The sequence below is a fragment of the Sturnus vulgaris genome, chromosome 16 (genome assembly GCF_052056855.1).
Source record: "Sturnus vulgaris isolate bStuVul1 chromosome 16, bStuVul1.hap1, whole genome shotgun sequence".
Classification (NCBI taxonomy): Eukaryota; Metazoa; Chordata; class Aves; order Passeriformes; family Sturnidae; genus Sturnus; species Sturnus vulgaris.
Window position 1 is genome coordinate 14371298 of NC_142258.1, and position 14485 is coordinate 14385782.

At 45.4% G+C, this 14485-nt stretch overlaps 1 protein-coding gene across 4 annotated transcripts in view; it reads right to left on the minus strand.

The window, feature by feature from the left end:
* Window positions 1–14485, minus strand: part of IFT38 (intraflagellar transport 38) — a 56808-nt gene that overhangs the window by 15715 nt on the left and 26608 nt on the right. For all 4 annotated transcript variants that reach the window (XM_088174602.1, XM_088174601.1, XM_014892138.2 and 1 more), the window contains exon 9: window positions 4646–4718. In XM_088174602.1, coding sequence (XP_088030728.1) covers window positions 4646–4718 — 73 coding nt within the window. The remainder of the gene's footprint in view (window positions 1–4645; window positions 4719–14485) is intronic.

A 14485-nucleotide genomic window follows, 5' to 3' on the forward strand; every position in this document is an offset into this window, starting at 1 on the left:
AATTGAATTTTACAGCAAAATATACTTCTGCATATTTAAATTAATCCTGGGCACAGCATTGGCCAAAAGAAATACAGGAAATATATTGAAAAGTTCAAAGTGTTTATGTTTTTATAATTTCAAAGCAAAATATTTAACTTTTTAAAAAATACAGTCCATATATATTCCTATAAGAAAGGTGGAGAGAGACTTTGGACAAGGGATGGAGGGACAGGACACAGGGAATGGCTTCCCACTGCCAGAGGACAGGGCTGGATGGGATATTGGGAAGGAATTGTTCCCTGGCAGGGTGGGCAGGCCCTGGCACAGGGTGCCCAGAGAAGCTGTGGCTGCCCCTGGATCCCTGGCAGTGTCCAAGGCCAGGCTGGACAGGGCTTGGAGCAGCCTGGGACAGTGGGAGGTGTCCCTGGACATGGCAGAAGTGGGATGGGATGGGCTGTGGGGTCCCTTCCAACCCAAACTACTCAGGGATCCTGTGATTCTGCATTGTCTTCTTTTAAATTGGTAAGAAACTCTTGAATAATGTGAGAAAATGCATTGGAAAAAGTGTGTCAAAAAGTGAAATATCTGTAAATGCAGTAAGCTGAAGAGTCTGAAAAATATTTCAGTCTAGAAATATTCCAAGTTGTTCCTTTCTGCTCAACAAAAGTTTTTGCAAATTCGGATAAACCTCAGAGAATAAAGTGAATTTCTGCTGTGGTCAATGACCTTTCCTGGCCTCTCCTCTCACTGGTACAACTCAGCACCAGAGCACCCAGCAGCCACAGCTGACAGTGCCACCTCCAGCCTCCATCCAGGCAGTGTCTAATACACTGGCTAAAGGGTCACTTTGCCATTAACAAGGAAACCAAGCCCTGAGTTTCAGGCAATTGGATTTGTTCCATGGCACCAGTCCTGGATGAGGCACAGGGGCAGCAAATGTGTGAGACACCACTGCCTGATCAGCCTCCCTGAGAGCATCTTCTGCCAAGAAAAGATTAGAAAAATAACAGCAATTTCCTCCTGCTCAGCACAAAAGACATTTTCATACTACTGCAAATACTTAATTGTGTATAATATCAGTTGTATTTTCATCTGGCAGATAATACTCAGAGCCTGACCTGGAACTAGAGTTCAAAATCTTTATGTTATTTAAGAACAGTATTTCAGACAATTTAGTGTTGGTTTTTGCTTTTTTTTCAGTGCAGTGGTTTTATGAAGTTGCTCTGTCAAAGAGAAAAGCTCATTTGCAATGTGTGGAAAAAAAAAAGATAAAACCAGACTGTTGATCAATAACACCAAACAATTTTACCAGTTTTATGTGAGTACCACATCCATGGACTTTCTTTATTCTTAACACAGACCTGCACAACTCAACCTCCATCCCACAGCTCTCCCTTATGAGAAACAGGATTTAGACTTCTCAGCCTGAACCTCAACTGAGAGCTGTCCAAAACTCCTGCAGCTTCATTGCAGAGGGAAATGAAGGATTAATTAGGAACCCTTCTTACCAAATTAGCAGGAGATAAGGTCAGGGGATCCAGACAATGCAAGAGCTGATCAATTCTATGGGCAGGTAAAGGTAACAGTGCTCACAGGGCAGAGAGGATGCTGATTTTTATCAGTTAATAGCAACAAATTTATCACCACCTGCCAGCCAGTGTCAGAAAAGTCTCATTAAATGTTTTGCAGCTCCCAGGGGCAAAGAGTTATCAGAGTGAGAGAAGCTGCCCTGTTCCTCCTGGAGGCACCTTCCTCTGAGGAGGGAAGCAATGAACCTGTTCCAAGGCAGCTCACTTCTCCACCCCAACATTCCAGAATCAGCCAGGGAGTCCTGGGATTTTGGGAGAAGCAGGTGAGCCTGCCCACCTTGCACTGAGCAGAGAAGGAGCTCATCCCCTCATCTCCAGAACCTGCATGAGCAAAACCAAGTCAGTGCAGAAACCTCTTCCACCATCCTGCTGTCGGTTGGGTTGAAGGCCCAGACAACAAAGTCCCAAAAAAAGTTGCAAAAAAAGTTCCCAAATAAACTGAAGATGGAATAAAACTTTGGATAAAACAACCTTGCTTTGTGTGGAGGGCATCACTCAAAAATGTAAGTGGAATAATGAAGGATTTAGCAGGGTCTGTGGTGATGGGACAAGGAGTGATGGCTTTAAACTGAAGGAAGGTCAAGTTAGACAAGAAATTGGGAAGAAATTCTTCTCTGTGAGGGTGGGCAGGCCCTGGCACAGGGTGACCAGAGAAGCTGTGGCTGCCCCTGGATCCCTGGCAGTGTCCAAGGCCAGGCTGGACAGGGCTGAGAGCAGCCTGGGACAGTGGGAGGTGTCCCTGCCCATGGCAGGGGTGGAATGAGATGAGCTTTGAGCTCCCTTCCCATCCAAAGCAGTCTGGGATTCTATGAAATATTTTTCCCTCCAAAAACCTGCTTCAGAAAGATGTTTCTGGTGGTGAAGTCCTTCTTTACTCCTCCCTGTCACTGGCTCACTACAGGGCACGTCCTCTCTCAGGAGCACACAGCTCCCAAAATCCAAACAGCTGAAAGGCTGAAGGGCTCAGGGCTGCAGCACCTCACACCATTTCCTCACCGTGCTCCCAGCAATTCTGATAAAATCACTGCCAGATCCAGCTGCAGGTCCCCTGGGAATCCTCTGCAGCACAAACTCCATCCCTCAGGTGATCCCCGTGTCTGCTGAGTTAATGAACAATTAACCCTGGGGGAGGGTGGGCACGCAAAGCTGCTCAGGGGTGCTGAGCCCATTCTGCTGCTCTTTCTTTGTTTTCTCTTGTGCCAAATGTGTGATTTTCCTGTGCTGAGGATGCTGGGATGAACACAGCTGCTCTGTAAACAATCTGTGCCACGTAAGACACCAACTTCTGCACTCTCTCACCAAAGCAGATCTCTGGGTTTGAGTGGTTTAAAGGGCAGCATTTAATTAACAAGGAGAGGAGGAGGCAGGGCTCTGCTCTAAGGGGAGAGCCCAGGTGGTTCAGTGTGAGCAGACTGTGGTCTTGGGGAGCTTTACAACATTCCATTAATTAACCTCTGTGCTCCTGATTGGAAAACAGCCCCAGAGAGCCAAATTTCCCGTCTCAGTTCCATCCCTGCAGACTTCCACAAACAAAGGCAGGGTGGAGCTGACAGAGATGACTCGATTTGCCAAGGTGATGGGACAGTCAATAAATGAGCCAGCTCTGGAAAGCAGCATCCTGCTGCTCTTCTCACTAGAATAAATGCTAATTATGACAATTAGGTACTTGAATTAAGATGTATTATGGTAATATTTGAGGTCATTAAAAGTAATAATCACATTCTTAGGTGGCAGTTAAATCAGTCACTAAAAGGCAAAGTTCCTTTTATTTCAGATATGCAAAATGACAGAACAGTTTTCCAGCTGAAAATCCACAGACAAGGACAAAGCAGGGCAGCAATTTTTATGTTATACCTCACACTGCCAAATACTGGTGATTGATGCCCATCTCCTCTTGAACTTTCTTACCCTAAAAACTGTCAGAATGGAGGACTTGGATTTTTTCATGCAAATAAAGCCTTGAAATAATTCCACATTCTTGTAATTTACATTACAAATCTATATTTCAGGTAAACTTCTTCACTCTTTACCTCATTGATATAAGATCAAAGATGGGCAGAAATCAGGGAATTTCCTCTTTCATGAGTTTGCTCTGAAAATCTCAGACACCAAACAAACTGTGAAGTGCAACTTTTCTGTCTTTCCTTAATTTCAGCTTTCATGAACTCTTCCTCTGATCCTGAGAATTAACTTTCCTCCTAGTTTGTCCCAGTATCAAATAAAAATGCACAGACTGCAATATTAAATTCACAGGGAGAGTTCATGATGGAGTTTGGCTGGTGTTTGGTTAAAAAAAACGCAGTATCTGGTTTGTGAACTTTCTACAGAGTCTCAAGAGGTCGTTAACTCCCTTCAGATCCTAATTAATTAAGAAGTAGTTTAGGGAAAAAAAAAAAAGAAAAAAACCCCCCCAAATTTTAATTGCATTCCCATTTTGCAGGTACTCTAAAATCACACAAATGCAGGGAGGCAAATGTGGATGCTATTGAGAAGGTTGATGATATTAGAGAGGATTTTAAGCTGTGAATTTTCATCTGGGGAAGTTCTGATCTGTGTCATAAAGAATCATTCTGAACACAGAACCAAACCCTGTCCTCAGCAAGTGCTAAGGACAGAAATTGGGGCCAGAAAGGACCCTCTGGTTTTACAGGACACCCCAGTGTGTGATGAGGCACAAACCAGCAGGACTACTCACCTCCACGAAGCTTCTGGCTGAGAAGGATCCTCTGTCCAAGCCTGCTCTCAAGCCAGCAATCCCCTGCTGCTGGGACAAGTGTGTGTCCCCAGGCAGCCCAGGCAGGGGTGGGAACAGTGAAATGAAGCCTCAATCTGCTCTGGGGCTGCCCAGCATTCACTGTGATCATTGCTCAGCTCTGCAAGGAATGGCAGCGGGAACATTCCCAGAATGGGGAACATTTCACAGCTGTCCTTCGAAGCTGTCATGATTCCACTTGTTCTCCCCCTGCTGCTGACTGTGCCATCACCCCACATCCCCTGGGAAGGGGACACTTACACACGGAGTAGCCAGCACTTAGCAACTCCTCTGCTGCTACAATGAAGGAAATGTCACTTACTGCCACTCTTGAGCAGGTGCTGCTCCTCCTCCTTCAGCCTGCTCTGAATAAGTCGTAACATGTTGGCTGCTTCCTGCAAGAAGAGAAAAAAGCTGCCTTGGGAAAGCTGCCACAGGTGGAATGGGGCTAGAAAATGTCAGCATTGAGAATGTTTTATAGACAAATAGGTCTGATTTGAAACATGGAGCTCCTGCTTGCTCTGTGAAGGGCAGGATATAAAGCTCAGATCAACCAGTGCATTGAAATCAAACTTACATCCCCACTGGGTGAAACATCACTTATCCCATGGAAAATTAGTTTATTTGTCTTCATGCCACAGAACATGACTGCTGTTGCTTTGAAAAGGAGGCTTTGGTAGTTGTTTTCAGCCAGCAGTCCATTAAACAACACAACTGGTTTGTGAAATGACTGCATTTCCTAACACACATCCAAACCAGAAAAAATCCACTTTGCAAACAAAACTGGAGCAAACAACCCTGTCAATGAGCTGGAAAAGCACAGCCATGTATTTTTTATACCACTCTGGTGCAAAGGAGAACCAACCAAATGAAGGTCAGTGACACTAAAAAGTCACACAATGGGGTCTCTCTAGCCCATTTTTAATGACATTTAGCTTAAATTTGGGTAATGCTAATGGTGAAAAGCAAACTAAACATGATAGAGTAGGTAAGACATAAATGCACAGAATAATCAGGCACAGCCAGAACCCACAACATGAACAGGTGGCAACAGCTGATAGAAGATTTAGCCACAAATTTTGCTAATTTTAGTCTCCTTAATTCTAGTCAGGCAAAGTTAATTAATTGTGGATTGAAAAATGATTTTTCTGAGCCTTTGATTTTTCTATTCAAAATATGATTATAATTAAAACCACCAATTGCTCTGACATGATCAGACCTCCACACTTAAAATGCACTTGTGGGAAGGAAACGTGGACTCAGCTGGAATATCCATGGGACAGAAGGAAGAAAGTAAGAAGAGCATGAAATGTAGAATGGAGCACAAGCTCCTCACACTTTCAAGTGGAAATGTGTTTCCATAAAGATGGAAGTTCAGAAAGGAGCCTCCAAGGCCCACCCAGCACACGAGGAAGTTGCTGGAAATAAAGACCTGGGGACAGACTGGAATGGTCCAACACAATTTGGCATAAATATCTGTCCTGGGAATTGAAATCCATGCTGGAAAAGCTTGCAGGGAAGATGTTCCCAAGTGGAAGTGATGTATCACCTGTACCTGGTGAGAAACACAACTCAGTGCCTCTCTCAAGGAAATCAATCCTCATCCAAAAATCTGCTTTGGGCAATCACAAACTGTCTGCTCTACAAACTCTCAGTGCTAACAGAGACAGGAATATTGCTAATGGATGCTTGGGACCAAAGGAAGAATCCTGCAAAACTGAAGGAGGGGTGACAGTGTCCAGGGGATAAAGCAGAAATGTCAGGATGCCAAATCCCATGGAATGAGACCCTCCAGCATCAACAGGACTACAGAAATCTCCAAAGTGATGGTGTCTTCTGCAGGGAAAAGATTCCTGCAAAATTCCTACAATTCCTAATTCTTCCAAAAACAAAAAGGTAAGGAAAAGACATGCATGTTAAAAAACAAGCATGTCTTTAAATTCATTTCACATAGACTCAGAACATTTGAAATACAGTGTGGAGGAATTATTAGCACTCACTCCCTCAGTGCCAGCAAAGCCTTTTCAAAAATGATGAAAGTTGAAATGAGTGTGGACCTGAGGCAAAATGTTCAGAGGTCTCTAGCTAACAGTGTTTCCTTTGGTCATTTTAAGGCCTCCCTCTGCATCAGTAAGTCCCAATATTTCCTCACTGAGCCTCACAATTGCTTTTGTTTTCTTTACCTCTTCCTCCCATCCAGCCCTAAGGTTTAAGTATGGTCAGTGATTTAAATAAGCCCCTGGGACAAATGGATACATGAGGGATCCATCCCAACCCCACTGCCTGCTGCAGCCCACACAGTGCATATGGCAAAGAAAGGAACAACCAGGATAAAATGAAATGGACATTTCCCAAATGTCATGGGAACAAATTCATAAGACCAGGAAGCAGGTTTAGAATGTTCACAGAGCAGTGAAATAATCAGCACAGACATAATCACTGCCTGCCACTGCAATTCCAGGCACACACCACGACAGCTGGAGCTGCCAATTCCAATTGAGACAAATCAGCAGCTCCCCTGCCCTGCTTCCCTGCTCCTTCCCTTCTCCCTCTCTCCAGCTCTGAGAGAAGCACTTGTGCAGCCACAAACGGAGCCTGCTGCAAACAAATCCATCAGAACAAAATTAAGCCAGGCAAATTCTCCACTGCAGCTCAGCATGTGCCTACCCAAGGTCCTGACTGGAGGATGGGGTGCTGCACCTGTGGGGATAACAGCTGGATTGAGAAGATGGGGTTCATGAATTTAAACTACAAGAGAAATGAAGGCTAAAAGAATGTTTACCCTCACAGATGAGCCACTTCTCCCCCCTTCCTCCAGCCTTTCACCTGTGCTGCTGCCAGCAGCTCAACTGATCTCATTGTAAGCCAGCCCAATCACTTAACTGGCAGGAAAAATGTTGTTTTTCTGCTGGTTTAGGTTTCTGAATCACTTGATGCATGGCTGGTCAAATGCCACTGCCAGCCCAAGGGACCTGCTGAGCCTGAGCATCCTCCCTTCCAAAGCAGCCCATGGCTCCATCACTGCCACATCCTGCAGAAGCTCATCAAAAACTGCAACAGAAAATGTTCTAAAAGGGCAGCTCCAAACCAGTCAGAACCAGGAGAGCATCAGTGGTTACTGTCCTTAACAAGTGACATCTTCAAAGAGGGGGCAGAAGGGGTGGCAATTAAAAAATCTAGAAAGTAAACAGAATTTATCACTTAATGTTTTGAAGGTTTTGAATGTCTGCAATCATCAAAGCTGCATTTTTGGGCCTGAGAGGCTCCCACCTTCCATGGTGACACCACCTTGGCAGATGTGATTTAGGGCAGCTCAGTAAAAGCCAGCCTGAGCTGTTTTTGTGTTTGAGGCTGGCCCTGTGTGTGATGCAGGGCTGTGACAGGGCACAGGAGCTGGGGCTGATGGACTGGAACGCTGCAGGTGCTCTTTGAGCACAGGCTGTGGTACCAGGGGCTGCCCAGGTGTCACATCTCCCTTGCAGTGACAGTGACAGCTCCAGGAAAACAGAGGTGTGTCCCTGTGCTGGGTGTGTTCCCCACAGGGAACAGCCTGAGCGCCTTGGGATGCTGGATGGGAAGCAGCCACTATTGAAGCCCCTGTTGAGTCTCTGCAGTAAACAAGGAGCAGGAGCTGCAGCAGACAAACATTCTCTGGATCATCCCCTCCAAGTGAATTTTACTCAAATGAAGTGGCAGCTCCCACTGGGGAATCACAGTGTCAGATCAACACAATTTAAGTACCAATTAACACAAAATCCAAACCAACCTGCCTCTTCAGAGACTCCCAGGGCTTTCAGGGTACCAGGCATCACTGGGGCTGAAATTCCTGCTTTAGGGGCAGACAGATGGAAATTCTCCTTCTCTGCCTCATACATTATGCAGCCTCTCCTGGGTGTAAATCTGCCCAAAGGAGTAATTTTTTGCCAAGAGCTGAGGGAAATGGGCATCAAGGCAGGGCTGAGAGCTCCTGAATAACCCTGGCTCCAAGGGACATTCCAAAGTCCCAGCCCAACCTCCTGCTCCAAGCAGGACCAGCAATGGGCTCAGATCCCAGCTGCAGGGCTGCAGTTTCTTGGGTCCTCAAGATTTCCAAGGGAGAGACTGATCAACCTGCCTGGGCAACCTGCTCCACTGGCTGTGTGCTCACAGGGTGCAGAAGTTTCCTCAAGCAGGTCAGAATGAGTTTTCATGGCTAGTGAGCTGTCCCTGCTCTCAGCACAGGGGCTCAGGTGTCCTTATCACCAGCCATGTCCTTGCTCTCCATGCAGGGCCTTGGCTGGTGACACACAGAGCCCACACACACAAGAGCAGCAGGAAAAGCAAAGCCCTTCTGGTGACACACAAAGGTTCTAAATCCAATCAGTTTCACCTATGTTTACAACCAACTGGGTTCTTTTCATGCCCATCTTCTGTTGTTACAGAAATGTTACCTGTCCAGCACACAAGATAAATGTTTTCTGTAGGCTGGAGTTGGAATGAGACAACACAGATACTCTGCATTTCAATCTTCAATGGTAAAGCAGATGATTTTCCACCTAATACCTATGAAAGTCCTTGCAGTAAATTGTGTCAGAATGTTTTAATATGATCTGATCTATTGCTCTCTGCACAAGTAAAACAGTTTTGAGTTCCAGTGTGCAGGCTCTGGGGTGGGAGGGGTGGCTGGGGTCATTTTGTGCCATGGAGCACATCCCCCAGCAGGAGACCCACAGACAGCTTGCTCTGCCACTGACTCAGTGTTTGCCTCAAGGCCAGTGATCCAGGATTTGGATAAGTCACAGCACTGCCAGTCCCTTATCCCAGTCCTTTATATGTATCTGATGTTCCTGAGTTCTGGTTTAAAACCATAACATCAAGCTGGAATTCATGAGAAATCGTGAGACTGAAGACAAGTCTGCCCCTGCAGATTGCAAAGCAGCAAGCCTGACAGCTCAAAACCAGGAAGAATAAAAATGGTGCTGTATTGGACCATTTAAAACAGCTCACCTTTTTTTTTTTTTTTAAGGTTTTAGCTAATCTCAAAGTTTGGCTTTTTTCAAAAAAACACCAGCAGGATTTTGAATACAAAGAATTTGTGCCCTGCAGCCAGCTGGCAGACACAATTACCCCTAAGTAGAAAGGAAAGGGAAGGAGTGGGTGAAATAGGAAGGGAATAAGTGCAAAAGCACAGGACAACTGGAGCTCACTGACTTTTTGCATTTGGATCAAGCATTTCAATTTCTTCCTAAGCTATTCCTTTTGTTCTCAGACACTCTCCCAATCCCAGAAATCTCTCTCTGTCTAATGTTTTCATCTTAGCAAGGGAAAACAATGTTTCCTTCTGGTTTTTTCTGGAGTGATTTACAGTGCTCCCACTGCTCTGGAGTACCCTTGGAGGAATGAAACCAATTTGCTGTTAGATTGACGGGCTCAGCTCACCTTGACTTCATGTGGGCAGCTGCTCCCTGCTTTGTCACAGAACAAAGCACCTGAGATCAGCTCCTGCCACACTGAGGTTTTGTTAAGAGAGGTGCCATTCATTCAGCAGGAGGGAGATAAAGAATTAGGAGAAAGCATGAGGAGCCTGATGAGAATGTGACAACTCTCAGTGGCAGGAAATCTGCCAAGACCAACGGGAAAGGGACTAAAGTTCACAGAAACAGGAGGTACCAACCCACCTGGAGCTGCTCTTTAAGGGCAGATGATGTTTCCTGGATGCTGCACTACTGTTAAATACCTCCCCCAAAATTCCTGTTCTGAATGGGAACATGGCTCTCGTTATGTTTGACTAGACCTGACTGCAATGCTGCAAGGTTTATTCCTTTTTATTCTGTAGAGGAATGGTGGGACAGAGACAAAATCCACCTGAAACAATGGGGCAGGAGAACCTTCAGCATCAGGCTTGCTCAGCTATGAGCAGGGCTTTGAATGAGGTCTGGCAGGGAATGATGATGGTGATGATTCTGACAAGAAACAGGGCACTGTGAACAAGCTCTGGAATGTTCTTTGTGAAGGCAGAACAAATAGGATCCCATCTTATATGCCTGAACACAAATACATCCACTGTAGGATGTGTCTCCTAATAAATTCTGGCACACCAGCTCTAGCACTCACATTTATCAAAATAATTAGACCTGTTAGATCACTACTGAAGGGCACTTTCATCAAGAGGAGTCACAAAAACACCTCAGAAGTTCCTTGAAAGGTTTCTTTTTTCAAGGACAAACGTGTTAATTAACGGAGTGTCTTTCAAGCAATCAAGAAAATTCGGGGAAAAGCACAGACGCTTTCTAACGTGAGGGCAAGGTTTCATCAAGGAAAGATATCAGAGTAGAAAAACCTACCATGGGTTTTCATAGAATCATAAAGGTTGGAACCCTGAGATCAAGGGGATTTTTTGTCAATCATGTCCCCAAGTGCCACATCCATTTGGTTTTCGAGTGCTTCCAAGGATGGTGACCCCACCACTGCATGTCCCAATGCCTTTGTGTGAAGAGATTTTCCCTGATATCCAACCTGAACCTCCCCTGGCACACCTTGAGGCCATTTCCCTTTGTCCTATTGCCAGCTGTGATGACTTTGTTTTGAGGGAAAGTCTTTAGGAAGAAAAGCTTCCATCAGGGAAAGGTGTCTTCACATGTGGTCACACCAATAGAAGGCAGAGGCAGGAAAAGATGGGATTTTTGGCTGATTTACACCAATGCAGCTCTCAATGACACCAGCTCAGGCTGCTCAGAGCCAGACAGTGAAGTGCATTCAACACCAACCCACAGCAACTCTTTGAAAATCAGATTAGTTTAACATTTCTCACACACTTCTTCCTAAAGCTCCCATAATTACTTGGCAAGTCCTGACTTCACCCAGCCCTGGACTGGAGCTGGAAGGGATCAGCACATCCCATAACCTGGACATCAGCACCTTCCCTCTGGGAACTGAACTGAGATTATTCAGGTGAGGAATGGCAGCCTGGCAATTGTTTGTTCTCACCGTGTGCGATGTGTTTGCTGACCTGGGTGCCCTGCTCATGCTCTGTGTCAACTCTCTTTGCATCTCTCTAAACTCTCCCTTTGTATCCTCACACAGTAAATGAGTGATTCTCCCCCTGGCACGATTCTGGAGTGACTTTTGATGCAATATAAAACCTTTCTGCACAGGTTACTGCATGTTTTACTGTACACAGTAAATGTTTTCTACTGGAATGATCAAACAGTGCACAGCTGGCCCAAAGAGGCTGCACAGTCTCTGCCCTTGGAGGTTTGGAGGACTGGACTGGATAAAATCTTGAAGGCACAGCTGACCTTGCTTGGAACAGAATGAATCTGTCAGTCAGTGACCAAGAAAGCAGGTTTAAAAGTGATTTAGTTGACTGGTTTTCTATTAAAAAAACCCCAAAAGACAACAAACAAAGCCCAACTCAAAACCTTCCACCTCAAATATTTCAGTGCACTGCTGTGCTGGTTTCAAGGCCAGGCTGGAGGGGGTTGGAGCACCCTGGGCTGGTGGAGGTGTCCTTGCCCACAGCCCTGGATTAGCTTTAAGGTCCTTCCCAACCCAAATCATTCTGTGATGTCAGAAATACTCCTGACCCATCCAGGAATCACAGCTCAGAGCCAAGGGAGCAGAACATCCAAGGAAACAGCACTGAGCTCTCTGCTGAGGATTTCTGTGACTGTGCATGCAGGGCACAGCTCAGGGGAATTGTGCAGACACAGGAGACAGAAGGATTGGGAAGGCACTGGGAGAGGCTGCATGAGACCAGTGCAGGGCACAGGCCTTTAAATCATGTGCCAGCACTGAGAGCAATCTAAACACAACAAAGTTAAACAAGAGATCCAGACTAACATCTTCTGCCCATTTTCCAGGCAAAATCCTTTCATACAAGAAGCTTCATGTCAGCAATAACACAGACAAATTCACTACCACCTAAAATAACGTGACAGAAGATGGACTTTATCCTGTGCATCAGATGTGTTCTGTATTCAGCATTACATACCATGCAAATTTCTCCTAATGACAACTCTCCATTTCTCCTATTTGCTTTTGTGGAAGAGATGAATTCTAATGGCTCAGTAACAGCTCACTGCACATTCCCTTCATGGATCACATATTTATTGTAGTGAGCTTACAAGTGATTCTGTTTGGATGTGTAATTTATTTGAATTAATGCACAATTCTGCAGTGTAAACCTGGGGTCAGTTTGCAGTGCCTGAAGAAATCATCATCCAGATTAACACTGATTGGAAGTTAGGAGGCACAGCAATGTCTTGTTCAGCACCACAGAGCAGTCACTGCCTCATCCCTGCCACACTCAAACTCCTGAATTATTCTCTGCCTGTGGCACAAAGCTCAAGTGTTCCAAGGGGGTCAGGATTACTCACACTTTTCAAGGAGAGTGTTTACCATATTAAAGGGCAGCTGTTCTTGGTGAACTTGAGGGTTCCAGGAACTGATAATGGACTCTGCTGCCTTCTATCCTGAGATCAATCAGCCCCCATTTCTCACAGCACGGCCTCTTCAACAGGGGACTGACAGCACACTTCAGTTTATTCCTGATCTCCCCCCCAAACGAAGTGGCAGCTCCATCAAGCCTCTCTCTAACTCTTGTCAGAGCCCAAGCACAGGAATCACAGATCTGTTTTTTACCATTTCTCCAGCTTGAAAATATTTGCACTCCTACTTCCTGCTCCCCAGGACAATACAATGCTCTGTCTACTCCTAAGACGACTGCAATAAAACTATTTTCAAACATCTCCTTGTGGTGGGTTGGAGAAGAAGGAAGTGCAGGTGAGTAATGATGCAGACAAAGCTCTTCAGCAAGGGGGTGACAAGCACTGCTGCAAGGACTGCTCATGCATCAGGCTTGGATTCTTGAATACAAAAGAACAGGTAAATCATTTCTGGGCAACCAGCAATGGACAACACCAGCAGGTTTCAGCTTTCACATCCTGCTTCTCTGGTTTCCATAGCTCTGCTCTTCTGCACAGAATAGCAGGGACACAGGAGAGCTCCACTCCAGTTTACTCTCTGGATTAAGAAACTGGAGCTGTTTGTTTAAACACCCTGGTGGCTGAGCAGGAACTGAGATGCAGAATGCACTCTCTGAAGTTTCCCAGTAGAAGGTGGCCACCAGCAGGTACTTCCAGGGAATGTGGCACTGCCAAGGGGACTCAGACCCTGATTAACAGGGCAGGTTCCTCCTCAGTCCTCTCACAGATGGAACAAAGCCTGAGGAGGAAACTCAGACTCACAAATTTAAAAAACCACCAGAGTCTCACAGTGTAGTGTCCTACAATGGAGGCTTCCATTGATTTTGGAACTACATCACGCTCAAGGCTAAGCCCAAATGGGAATGGAACTGGATTTCCAGCAAAATAAACATGATGCCAGCCCCCAGGCAGAAAGGTGTGCAGTTTGTCCTGAGGTTTCCTTGGTTCTGATGTTTGACCCTGCTGCAAAGCTGCTGAAATGCAGAATGGGGCCCATGGGTTATCCCAACATCAGAATCCTCTCCAAAAGACCCCAGAGCTCTGGGAGGAGAAGGCAGGGAGTGCCCAGGGCAGTGGCTGCCCCTGCCAGCCCATGCCAAGGCTTCTGCCAGGACATTATCCCTTTCACTCGTGCACAGTGTTCCACTTTCACATCTCACAGAACTCAACCAGGAACTGCTCTCACGAGGCCAGAAAACTGAGAATTCTATTCCTATTTAAAGACTCAGACCTCACTGTTTTGCACCTGATGAGATTATGCATGTTTATGCAAATCCAAATGCCACTCTCACAGCTCCTTTTCCCCACTAAGTACCTGCAGCAGAGCATAAGCCTCCTCAATTTCCTCTACATCACTTTAACACTCCTCACTTACGTCATTTGGTGCAAAGCACCAAGCATCAGTCCCAAATTAAGAGTTATTTTAGCTTTTTATTTCAATCACCTGTTTAAATGTTTCTCAGTGATTTAAAAGTTGATCTCTGGGGAAAAATAGAAATTGACCTTCTTGATTAGTGTTGTTTCAAGTAATCTGATTGTCTCCTTTTCTGAGTGAATTTCAAGTGATTTCTGTTACAAATTTCAGACATCTAAAGTCTTTGTGAATATTCAAAAGGATAATGCAGGGAAGGCAAGAAGACCATAATATGAACCACACACTTATTCATCTTCTTCCCAAATGAAGCTGGATAAAGAGA